General features: G+C 37.0%; 1 protein-coding gene across 5 annotated transcripts in view; it reads right to left on the minus strand.

The window, feature by feature from the left end:
* The window catches only part of DENND1B (DENN domain containing 1B), a 266,328-nt gene that overhangs the window by 102,835 nt on the left and 149,946 nt on the right, over nt 1-13,547 (minus strand). For all 5 annotated transcript variants that reach the window (XM_047704392.1, XM_047704388.1, XM_047704391.1 and 2 more), the window contains one exon: nt 3,244-3,344. In XM_047704392.1, the coding sequence (XP_047560348.1) occupies nt 3,244-3,344 (101 nt within the window). The remainder of the gene's footprint in view (nt 1-3,243; nt 3,345-13,547) is intronic.

Here is a 13,547-nt window from a genome sequence, read left to right on the forward strand (position 1 = left end):
AAAAAAATATAAGCTTTTTAAAGTTAACAATTACTATGTCCATTTTACAGATGTTGGATGAACACTGAATGGATCAGATTTCAAAAATTCAGAGCCAAAAGTAGTAGCTAACCTACTGAAGTCCTACAAAATACAGCTAACACTTTTAAAACTTCATGAGAGCTAGTGATTTCTTGAAATACAAAAAAAAAATGTTTAGCAGTTGTTAAACTAGAATAAAAATTCAATAAAGGGCTCATATGTAGAACTTAGTAATGAAGTAACTTGTAACTGTTTCTGTGAGATTACTGGGTATCTATGTGCTTTTATCTCACTAATTACTAACAAAACCAAAAACATATAGAGATGTTAGAACTGCAAGCATTATTAATCTAGAGCACAAATTCTTAAAATAATCATGATGTTTTGCATACAGATTTTATAAGATACATTTTATAGACAGATTTTGTATTTTATGGAATACAGACTTTACTGGTTATTTCTTTCTCATGAAAATTGGATTGTGCACCTCCTAATATTAAATCAGCCAATCTCATGAAAAGTAATTTTGCAACCCTAGCTGAAATCTCCTAATTAGATTAGGGTGTTAATAAGTCAGGAAGAGATCTTTGGCAACACAGATGTTTTATCATCCACGTGCAAAATTGTCCTAGATCTTTCTGTCAATGAAGTTATTCTGCAAAGATAGGATACAGGAGACTATTATGACTACTTCTTCTTTTGGGTAGCAATTAATCTCTACTCAAAAATAATCACCATGTAATACCTTTTTTTCTTTCTTTCTAGGTTTTCTTATAGAAACCTCCTGTTGGCACATAGTAACAGTAGTATATTAGCTTAGTTAGTCTAAACAGCACAATTTTCCATTTATGCTTTAAAAAACAATTCTCTCAAAAGCTAAATCTGTTCCTTTCACGGAAAGAAGAGTCAGATAGGTAGACGACATAAAAAAGTGACTCTTAAACAAATAAAAATGATTATAATTTTACTGGTACTGAAGTGATACTACCTCCTAGGTATTTAGGTACTCAGAAAGGTTAAGCCTATGTGGCAGTATCATGGACTTGCCACATTAAAGTTCTCTCTCCCTCTCCATCCCTCACTCTTTTTCTCTCTCTTGTAGTAAAAACACTTCATATGAGCTCTGCCTTCTTAAGAAATGTTAACCACAGGCACAATATTGTGCAGCAGACCTTTGGAACTTAACCATCTTGTATAACTGAAATCTTATACCTGTTAAATAGAAATTCCCATTCTTACTTTATGCTGGTAGATTAAAAGAAGATGTAGATGGTGTTATTTCCTCCTAGTCACCTTCCCTATCCTACTAAGCAGTGTGGGCCACTTATTCCTAGGTGTCCCCATCCAAGTTGCTTTTATATGCCTCTAGTATAAACCTTATAGTACTGAAGTATTACTCTGTGTTCCTCTTGTGTGTGCATGTGTGTGTGCGCTCCATGCACATATGTGTGAATTTCTTCCTCTCTGTAGATACTGAAAGGGCAGAAACTAAGTTTCATTCAGTACCTTACATATACTCACTGCTTGGCAAATAGGCGTTCACCAAATATTTGATGTACAAATAAATGGATAAATGAACGAGTCGACAAATTAGCTAGCCCTTCATTAGTGGAGCCAGATGCTATATTCATGCATGGTCACAAGATGGCATTATGGCTCTCTACAGTCTATGTCACACCAGTGATACCAGGTGCGCAAATAAAAATACTTCCAGAAGACAGGATTATTTTAGGATTTGGAAAGTTCCAATCACCTTGAAGAGTTGGCAAATATACATCTAACCCATCAAACCTTCCTGTTCTTTGTCTAACCTTCCTGTTCTTTGTCTATATAAAGACATATAAAAATTTCTTTATTCAAAAACCATGAGATTGAAGGGACAATCTCTAATATTTTTCTCTCTTTTGCATAGAGATGAGTATGATTCTAAGATCATTTGCAAGGATGCAAAGGGAAGTAAATGGTTTTCTTCCATTAGAAATATTTTAGTCCATAAAATTTTATGACAGAAGAGAGCCAGAGTCTTAGCTATTTCTTTAAAATAAAGAAAAAGAAAAAATTACATTATATTGCTCAGTTCCTAGGATAGAAGCTGAGCCTATCATTGTGACCCGAAGGTTCAGAAGTGTCAGATAACTCCTTGTTTGATTATCACTGCTGTACTCTCCAGAACAGGAACTGTCTGGCATAGAGGCTGGTAGAACTTGTCCTAAAGGCTATTTCAAGGTTAGAAACTAGTAAGAAAATTCAAGGGACTGAAATATGAAACAAGCTTCCTTCCTTATAGTGAAGCAGCAGAAGGACTTGATGGCAGGGTTAAAAGTATCAGGAAGACGTCTCTGGAAAGAATTAGCACAGAACTACCTACATCACAGAATAGTTTCTAAATAACAGTATTTTAGAAAGTCTTAAATGCCCACAGAAGATAATTATGCAAGGAAGAGAACATTTAACCCTACAGTCCAGAAGAAGATCTCAAGGCTGCTGTTTCAGGGTCTAACCCTTGTCCAGCCTCACTGTGAGTATACGCACTCTTCCAGAGGAAGAGAACAGAAAAGTTCTACGGGTATAGCTGAATTCAAATGGGGTGAGATCATTGGGAGTTGTTTCTAATGCCAGGAAGCTTTTCAAAATTACTCCCAACATTTCCAACATTGCTTTTCATAGTGGCTTAGGGCTGAGACCTTGCTTTAAACCAGAAACTCAGGGAATCCCTGAATTAGAGGCATTTCCTTTGCTGGTATTTGATATTTGGTGTGCTGAGGGAAGAGGGGTCTAGGAAAGTGTGTCCTGGAGGTAAAGGTTAATGAAAGCGTGCCCTGACAGAGACAATCTGGTTTCTGACACACTTGGCAGACAAATCCTGACACGTGGGATACGGAGTTCTCTAACTGATACTATAACTTCCGTATGCTTTTGCTAACCACCAAATACAAGACTGTATTTGCTTCTCTTTACACATTTAATTATCTAAATGACTATGGAAGTACCTCACAAAATCTAAAGAACTTTATGTTTGCCAAGTATACATTTTTGCTAGCTTTGAACAGAATGACTCCGCCTTCATAAAAGCACCTTTTGATATTTGCTACCGATCTCTAAGACAAGTCTCAGGGCTTGCATTTGTCTACATACACACCAAGCTTACCTGATCTACAAATAAGCATACTTTTTCGAATCATAAAGGCTGAATTTAAAGGAGTTTGGCCAAGGTCATCTTACCAGCAGTAGTCCAGCAGGTGCGGAGGAAGCACTGGGATATATATGTGTTGCCAGAACATGGGGTACAGCAGGGCGGCTGATCCATGGAGACAGGCAGTTAACTAAAATTTGCAAGAGGATAACAACGATAAGTAGCCGCTGACCCTCCAAACAAAAAGACATGCTCAGGTTTTCAAAGATTAACAACAATCACAAAACTATTTATTTAGTGACCTAAGTCACATTATCTTTACCAATTCTGCCGGGGGGAAAAAAATCTTATGTTCAAAAGCCCCTTTGAAAAATATATAAATAGCAAAAGTGGCTTCTTGGGCATCTTATGGGAACAATTATAACTATCTGAAAATATAGTGTTTAGGGTCAAAACTGAAAACATAAATAAAAGTAAAACTGAAAAATCAGTTGAGCATCTTAGAAGAAATTGTAGGAAATTACAATTTGTGCAGCACAGTTTGCGCATCACTCAGATTAATATACCACGATTAAATATGGAAAGGAAGAGAGGCTGAAAGCTCCTGAGGGATATCATTAGGGCAAATTGCCAAAGAATGAAACATGAGCCAGTCAGGAGAGTCTGGAAGCTGCAATAATACCAGGGGACTTGAATGTTCGACAGTTGGAGCTTCAGTAATGTGTGAACTGCAGGTTATGGTATCAAGAGACTCTGTTCACTGACACATAGAATGTCACTATTGACCAGCAAACTGCCCAAGCTTGACAGCTGTACTACAAGAAGCCAAGTATATCATAATTTCATATTTAAACTGTTCATTTCAGATTAACATTTTGTTTCCTAGCTTTATATCACAACAGCTGCAAATACATGATGCTATTTTAAAGGTAATTGCCATTTTAATTGTTTTGTTTTGGCAAGCAGTTAATTAAATATTTTTTAATGCTTAACAAAGGGGTATCGCTTTTTTTCCCTCTCCCTCCTACTGACCCTCATCAGAATTCTTTCCATGGGACTTTTTTGTTACATCTTAAATTATATTTCTGTAAGTATTAATCATTTTTTAATGTTTAAAGTAATAATTAAGCCAGCATTCTTCATTTTAAGTCAGCATTTCAAGCTTACAAATTAAATCATTTTATCCAACTTGAACATCGGAATTTAAAAATAAAACTATCTGAATATGAACCACAGACTTTCTGTAAGCCATTATTCCTGTTATATAGAGAACTGAAACTTACATATAGTAATCAAATTAACTTAAAAGGATAAATGTACAAAAAGCAATTCAATCTTAATAGAAACGTTTGTCTATATTTAAGTGCAAAATAGTTCAGCTAAGAAAATTTTTAAAATTAAAGCAATCTAATTTGAACTAGAAACATAAGAACTTGGATTAAAATATACTCATCTTCATCATATATATTTTTTCCAGTTAGATTTTTATTAATCTTATATGGCAAACAATGTATTTTGTTTCTATTTAGTATGCTATCATTAAAGGATTTTAGTACTTTGCACTTATAAGCTTTAATATTTTATCTACAGTATTCCTTCAAAATGTTTTTTTTTTTTTAATTCCTTAATTGGAGCATACAATATACCACTAGGAGGCATTCAAATACCTTCACTTAACAATTAGAGACCTTGGATTTATTTGTCTTATTTGAACCCTCATAGAGGGAGATGAAATAGGGTTGATCTAACAGGGTCAAATTCTCTGAGAGCTCTCAGGTACTCCCTGCTTGTAAATTTGGCATCTTTAAAGCTGTATTAACACTTTCCATCCCTTCAGTGTAACTCAATGGCTAAAAGCATTTACACAGCTTTCAAAGGGGGCTACTTCACTCAATTTCTCCATTTGCACACAGATGGCTTTTAAAACAACTCATTTAAAACCTTAAAAAAAGGGAAAGTGTTCTTTTTACATTATTAAGAAAATAACAGGGTAACAAGAATAATACTGCCTTCTTAAAATGAGGAATTATAATAAGGGTGGATACACCCAGAGTCCAAAGCACTCTGTTAATTGCTTTGTAGACACCTTTCCTATGCCCTTAATGGTCATCCTTAAGTGAAGTTATGAATTGTTTGCCAAGAAGGCAGAAAAACATCTAATGAATTTGACTGGCTTCACAGAGGGCGATTGCTCTACATGATGATAGACAGTTACAAAACACCTGCAGCTGCCAGCATGTGGCAAAAGATCATCTCTACTAATAAAGGTCTGCCAGGAAAGAAGGAAGTTCTGCAGGATTTGGCCTGTAGAAAGAAAAAAGTTCTACAATTTTTTGGATTTAGGGAATAGGTGACTGGTAAAAGGAGAGGTAAAAATACTACCCCTCCCTAACCACGATTTCTGGCCAAAGCAACTAGAATGAATTATTTAACATAATACAGCACAAAGTTTCAGGTTCGGGTGTAACTACAAGGAATTTGTTTTTGCAAATATTGATTCTGTTAACTGTGAGACATTCACGTGGAGATTTCCAAAGCAGGCAGAAGCAGACCAAAGATCCCCCCTACTCCCCTAGCAGCATGTAATAACTATGTGATTGAAAACTAGAGGGAACACTATTATAGCATCTCCTTTCTGGAGAGAGTTAGTAAAGCAGTAAGCGAAAAAACACAACTAAGAAAAAATAAATTTAGTAGGAAATCAAACACAGTTATATATAAGCTGTATAAAACAATAAGAGCGAAGTATACAAAATTAGGGCTTTGCCACTTAAGAAGCTATGTGACATCTGGCATATGTACAAGTATAACCAGATCTACTTCCTAACCTTTAAGTATACACTAGACGATCTGTAAGCACTGTCTCTGAGATACAGTATTCTTCAGTCTTAGATCAGCTCAATTCTAACATTTTACATTGTTAATGTTGTTAACGATTTTTTTTCCAGATAGGTGGTTAACAGAACTAGACTACAAATCAGACCACCTTCAAAATATGTCTAAAGATCATCTCTAAAACCTTTAAAGCACATGAAGTAACTGAGCAATTGGAAATATCATAAGCTACTTGCTTCATTAAACAAAAATTTTAAGTGCCTGCCTATGTGTTATCATAAATCTCTACCAGGCCACAGGGACCCAGTACTGAACAGAACCAAGTCTCTGTTCTCATGGAACTTAAATTTTAGTGGGGAAAGCAAACAATAAACAAGTATATATTATGTGGGTTAGAGGTAAGTTCTAAGAGGAAACCTAGAGTAGGCCAAGTGGGTAGAAAGTGACAGAGGGGCAGTTTTAGACAGGAGAACTAGGGACAAACTCGGAAGCCGTGACATCCGAACTGAGACCTGAATGCTAGAAGAGAGCCAGCTGTTACGGCTTTGAGGAGTAGAGCATTCCAGGCAGATGAGGTGGGAACATGCTAGTCATCTTCACAGAGGAGTAGGGAGGTCTGCATGATTAGATTGGAGTAAGCGGGAGAACAGTGGGAGAACAGTGGGAGGTGAGGTCAGTGAGGCATGGTCAGAACTGGAGGGCCCTCTGGGATATGGCAGAGACTCTTGTCTTACTCTTCATGAAATTTCTCCACACCTCTGAAGGGAGCTATCACAACAAATTATTTATCTAGAACATTCTAACACCTATGCAGATTAAGGAAAATAAACTATGTGTTTTAGAATTCTCATTTGCAGACTGAAGTACTTATGAAGAAATGAGATCAATTTATAAGCCAAATAAGAAGAATCATTTTAATTATAAGTTTATTATGATCTGTTGATTCTTTAAACACAGAGGGAAATGACAATCATACTTCTTTAGACTACGTCTGGTTTGTGACAGGACTAGAACTCTATATTCTTTGCTAATATCCTGTCAGCGGTTTCTTTAATACCACAGCTGTTCTTCATGAAAGCAAAGAGGGTGGGAGAAGAAGTTTCAGTATTTGAGTCAGAACATATCCTGGTCACTATGCTCTGGAAACTATAGAAATAATAATAAAGGAGGAATAATATATGATAAGGGTATAATTTTCAGAGAAAAGCAAATTTACCAAATAAAGATTTAAGAAAAAAACCCTTACCATCTTTGTTAAATGACAAATGAATATTTAAATGCACATATGATTTCACAAAGCATACTCAATATATTGACTTGGTATGGTCCCACAATACTGACTAACGCACAATAAAACCAATGGGAACGTTTCTCTCCCATGCACTACAATTATAAAATGAGTCTATATGGAGACGATGTGAAGAGGAAAGAACTGAGGAGGCCTATAAAATCAGGGGGAGAAATTTGACAAGAAAGGTGGACAACACTGAACTTCATCATCAAGTAAGTGCACCTGGAACTTCCAGTCCCAGGCCACCAGGGTCTAACAGAGATATTGTCAATAATAATAATAATAACAAGTGTGTATGTAATGCTTACTATGTGCCAGGCACTATCCTGAGTACTTGATGTACTCAGACTTCATCCTCACAACAACATTATGAAATAGCTTCTATCATGATTATTTCCATTTTACAGATCAGGACACTGCAACAAAGTTAAGCCAATGACCTAAGATCACACACCTAGTATGTGGCAAAGCCAGGATACCAACCCAAGCAAACTCCTGAGTACAGTAACGATTATTTTAAACTGCCTTTTTAAATTTTTTTTATTTTTTATTAACATATAATGTATTATTAGCCCCAGGGGCACAGGTCTATGAATCGCCAGGTTTATACACTTCACAGCACTCACCATAGCATAGATCCTCCCCAATGTCAAACTGCCTTTTTTTTTTTTTTCCTCGACAGAGATCACAAGTAGGCAGAGAGGCAGGCAGAGAGAGAGAGAGGAGGAAGCAGGCTCCCTGCCTAGCAGAGAGCCCGATGTGGCACTCATTCCCAGGACCCTGGGATCACGACCTGAGACAAAGGCAGAGGTTTTAACCCAATGAGCCACCCAGGCACCCCCAAACTGCCTTTTTAAACAACAAAAAAAAAGATATTATTTATTTGTCAGAGAGAGAGAACCCAAGCAGGGGGAACAGCAGGCCGAGGGAGAAGCAGGCTCCTTGCTGAGCAAGGACGACCCTGGGATCATGACCTGAGCTGAAAGCAGACACTTAACTGACTGAGCCACCCAGGCGTCCCTAAACTGCTCTTTGATACACAAGCATTCAAAATTCCCATCATTGGGGCGCCTGGGTGGCTCAGTGGGTTAAGCCTCTGCCTTCGGCTCAGGCCATGATCCCAGAGTCCTGGGATCAAGCCCCGCATCAGGCTCTCTGCTCAGCAGGGAGCCTGCTTTCCCCCTCTCTCTGCCTCTCTGCCTACTTGTGATCTCTCTGTCTAATAAATAAACAAAAATCTTTAATAAAAAAAAAAAATCAAGGGGCGCCTGGGTGGCTCACTGGGTTAAGCCGCTGCCTTCGGCTCAGGGCATGATCTCAGAGTCCTAGGATAGAGCCCCTTATCGGGCTCTCTGCTCAGCAGGGAGCCTGCTTCCTCCTCTCTCTCTGCCTGCCTCTCTGCCTGCTTGTGATCTCTCTGTCAAATAAATAAATAAAATCTTAAAAAAAAAAAATCAAAATTCCCATCATTATGGGGCTCCAAATAACATCTACTGGCTGAAAATATTCTATCTTACTTATATGGTGGAGAATGAGTCTTTACACTCAACGAACAAGAACACCTGACCTTTATAAGAAATAGCTGAGGTCTGTGACAGAGATCCAATTTCTAAAACTTTCCTCAGGCATCTTAGTGGGCAACTTCAGCAGGAAACCAATGGAACAGAGTCTCTCAGATGTTGAAGATAATTGATAAAAATTCTACCAGTTATCATCTCAGTTTGGATCTGCAAGAATATTTAGTTGGAAGCCAAACTAAAGTTCTTTCCCTTCGTGATATAAAATCACATTCATTCCATTTTCTTAAAGTCAAACTATATTTATTAGAGGAAATCAGCCACTAAAGACCTAGGCAATGTTTTTGTTTTGTTTTGAAAGATTTTATTTATTTATTTGACAGAGATCACAAGTAGGCAGAGAGGCAGGCAGAGACAGAGGAAGGGAAGCAGGCTCCCCGCTGAGCAGAGCCCGATGCGGGACTTGATCCCAGGACCCTGGGATCATGACCAGAGCCGAAGGCAGAGGCTTTAACCTACTGAGCCACCCAGGCGCCCAAGAACTAGGCAATGTTTTAAGCAATTAAATAGACATGTATTTTGGGGGAAGGGGAAACAGCATTACCAGATTCCCAAAGAGACCACAGGTAAACAACCCATCTAGTGTGATGACCACAATGAAAACAGCACAATTCAAACTCAACACACTTTACAAGTAAAGCTCTCATATGGACACCAAGTCATTCCCATATCTCGCAGACTGTGCCTCATTCTTATGGATAAGTTCTATTCACTTCAGCTAAAGTTCTATATCAATTATTGAGGGGCAGATTTATGTCCCCTAAGAATGTATTTATGCACAAAAAACAAGAAATATAGATTAGAGACTTCCTTTGATTTTTAACTGAATCAATATTTAATTCAGAAATTTATGCACTATAAATAACTGAAGGTATACAGAATAAATTGCTGCAGATGGGAATGTGATAAATTCCTCATGGAATGAAAAAAAATTAGTATAAAGCATAAAGAAACTATCTGTTTAAACATGTTTAATTTACACTCCCATTTAAAAGTTTAGACAAGGGGCGCCTGGGTGGCTCAGTAGGTTAAGCCTCTGCCTTTGGCCAGGGTTATGATCTCAGGGTCCTGGGATCGAGCCTCGCATCGGGCTCTCTGCTCAGCAAGAAGCCTGCTTCCCCCTCTCTCTCTGCCTGCCTCTCTGCCTACTTGTGATCTCTCTCTCTGTCAAATAAAATATTTAAAAAAAAAAAAAAGTTTAGATAAAAAGAAGTAGCAGTAGGGTATCTGACAACTACAAAGTTATCCTAACTATAAAATATTCTTACTGGAGGGGCGCCTGGGTGGCTCAGTTGGTTAAGCATCTGACTCTTGATTTCAGCTCAGGTCACAATCTTAGGGTCCTGGGATCAACCCCCAACACAGACACACACAGACTCACACACACACACACACACACACACTGTCCAGACTCTGTGCTCAGCAGGCAGTCCACCTGAGGATTCTCTCTTCTTATCCCTCTGCCCCACCCCACTCATATTTTCTCTTTCTCTCTCTCTCTCTCTCAAATAAATAAATCTGTAAAAAATATACTCTTACCCAAGCAAAACTCTAAAATTTAAATCAAGTGACAGTTGTAAGAAAATATTTGGAAAAAACTGCAATTTTATATAATGAAAAAAGACAGTATTTGCACATTTTTAATGTTTATATTAAAATATTATTTTATATTTCATTCTCTTTCTTCATTCCATTGGGATGGCAAATTCTGCCACTTAACTGCTAAAAAATCAACCTAAACTAATCTCTTTCTGTCATACACAAGTCCTTTGAAGAGTTTTTATTGTTTCACATTTGATCACTAGTTCATTAGCTTTTCCTAGCCAAACAACTTTAATTTTTCTGCTCACTTACTTCTTTTATGTATTTATTCTTTTAATGATTTTACAGATGGGGAAACTGAGGGAAAGTTAAACAAATTTCCCAAGATCACACAACTAGTAAATGGGACACCAAACACATGCAAGTTATTATTACTGGTTCTGGGGATATAGTAATGAACAAAAGAGACAAAACTTTCTGCCCTTATGGAGTCTGCCTTCTAGTTACCCTCTATAAACTACCATTATAGTCATACCAACTCTCCTCGACTCTGGTTCTCTATAGCGGTCACATTACGCATTTGTGCCATAGGCTTAAAACAAATTTCTTCCCCTACACAACCTTTCCCTATTACTAAATTTTTTGCTTTCTACTTCTCACTCTCAAAGTTGATTCAATACCAGTTTTGTTTTTCCTAAAAAAGGCCCGTCTACCTTTCCACCAAAGTTTAGCAGTCTAATCTACAACATTGCTCAAATGTATCCATCTATCTTCTATCCTCAAAAACTCATAGATACTGAATTCTAAAGGATTATGAGTTAAGAAGCTCATGTGAATTACATAAAGACTACATAATTTAGGCAATTATTTAAGAAATAAACAGTACAATTAAAGAATAACTGCATTTAATAGGTAGAAAGGATCTTTCTTGCTCAATTCTTTCATTTTTTAATCAAGAAACTGCAGGAAAAAAGTTAAATGGCTTATATGAAGTCTAATTTCTTTAAGTAGTCAGGACTGAAACAAAAATCTCTAATTTAAAAGATATTAATAATATGGGGCGCCTGGGTGGCTCAGTGGGTTAAGCCGCTGCCTTCGGCTCAGGGCATGATCTCAGGGTCCTGGGATCGAGTCCCACATCGGGCTCTCTGCTCAGCAGGGAGCCTGCTTCCTTCTCTCTCTCTGCCTGCCTCTCTGTCTGCTTGTGATCTCTGTCTGTCAGATAAATAAATAAAATCTTGAAAAAAAAATAAATAAAATAAAAGATATTAATAATATAATTGCTCTGCTACCATATCTTGGAGTAGAGTAATACTGTAAACAACCGATAAAGAAATTCAATTGGCTGATGCTCTTTTTAACTACAAGGCATTTCTGAAAATCAAAATTTAAAATATCCCTTACTAGGAACAAAATAAAACTGGTTGCAAACTATTAGCAATGAGAAAAAAGACAATCACAATTGCAAAGCAATCACAAAGGAAGTTCTAAATCTTTATAAATGGAATTAAATAGCTCTTAATTTTAAGGCATATATAATTAAATAAGAATGAATAATTACACACATATATTAAATATTCTAATATTAAGATTGTACATAATATTCTCATATGTACTTAACATACATATACATGTATGTTTAGCATGCACATGAAATATATTTAAATATATACATCTATATTTGAACACGTATATAAGCATCTACAGTCATGTGAATATTTATATGCACACACACCCATATTAAGTTGCAATTTACTGGTAATTAAATGATATCAAGCCCACTACCATTAGACAGCAACTAAACAAATACCTCATGAAGACTGGCCCTTTGTGTGTCATTCTATACTTCTCCCTCTTCCTTACCTACTTTCAAACAGACTCTATATCCAACAGAAGTTTCCTTCGAAATGTTTCTAAAACCCAACTTCATCTTCCTCTTACAGTCTCTGTTCTACTGTAGAAGCAAGTGACCCCTTGCTTTTATTACTGCACAGCCTTTTAACTGGACTCCTATTAGAAGGCATTTCCCTACCCCATTTTTTTCTTTTATAATGCCACCAGTGTTATCTTTCCCAAAACAAAACTGGTCATATTATGTACCTCATTTGCCTCCCCACAATCTGTTGGATAAAACCAAGTCCCTTAAGTTAGCAAACATGTTTCTACACAATCTGGCTATTACTCATCTCTCCAGCTACATTACATAGCACAACTTTTCTCTCTTTTCACACACACATACAGAGATATGTTAAACAAGTATATATTTCCTACACAAGATGTCAACTCTTTTCAAGAACCAGTGTCATCCTGAAGTCAACTTTTTAATCTACTACTCTCCCTCTTACATTTCCCATATTAGAGTTCTTATCACATTGACTGGCCTTGATTCACTGACATAGTATGATTTATGCTTTAATTTATATTTATGACTCTAATTAATAACTTTGAAATTTCCAATACATAATACCTGGTAAATAATAATATCAATGCACAAATGAATAAATCAATACTGTTATACTTGGTCTTTGGAAAAATTTACCAATGTTAAATATTTCCTTCAAATTAAAGGTCTTCCTTTTCTACCCTTTGTATAATACAGTAGGAAATCAAATAAAATAGCTGATTCATGGAAGCTGTGCCCTTCACATATTGCCCATTAGCTCCAAATTCACTCTTTGCTACCCATCTGTGATAATCGTGTTTTTCTTAGTGTTTTTCTCTTTTACCAGATAGCCTAATGTTAGTAGAAGACAAAGAAGAACTTAGTCAGTACAGGACACTGGGGATACACTGCAGGAGGAAAGGATTTTTGCTTCCTGGTTCCAGTGTGCTCTCAGGCAGGCTCCTACAGGGCTAGGCTTCTGCAGTACACAGTGGCCAGTAACACCCAGCAGTAATACCTGGTAGCTTGTTCAGGTGATTTTTGTGGCAGAATCCTTCTGGGGAGATAAACCCCCAGGGCAATCAATAATCTACCTGGTGGCAGGTTAATTACACCAGAACTCTTCCATCAAGGAGGAGGCATAAGTCCATCCTCTTTGAAATAAATAATCTGGATAAGTTCTTCTCTGACTATAATGCTTCTGCCAGGAACCAAAATCACTAGATGCATAGAATAACATATCCATCAGCATGGCCGTCTGTACAG

This window comes from Lutra lutra, chromosome 15 (genome assembly GCF_902655055.1).
Source record: "Lutra lutra chromosome 15, mLutLut1.2, whole genome shotgun sequence".
Taxonomy (NCBI): Eukaryota; Metazoa; Chordata; class Mammalia; order Carnivora; family Mustelidae; genus Lutra; species Lutra lutra.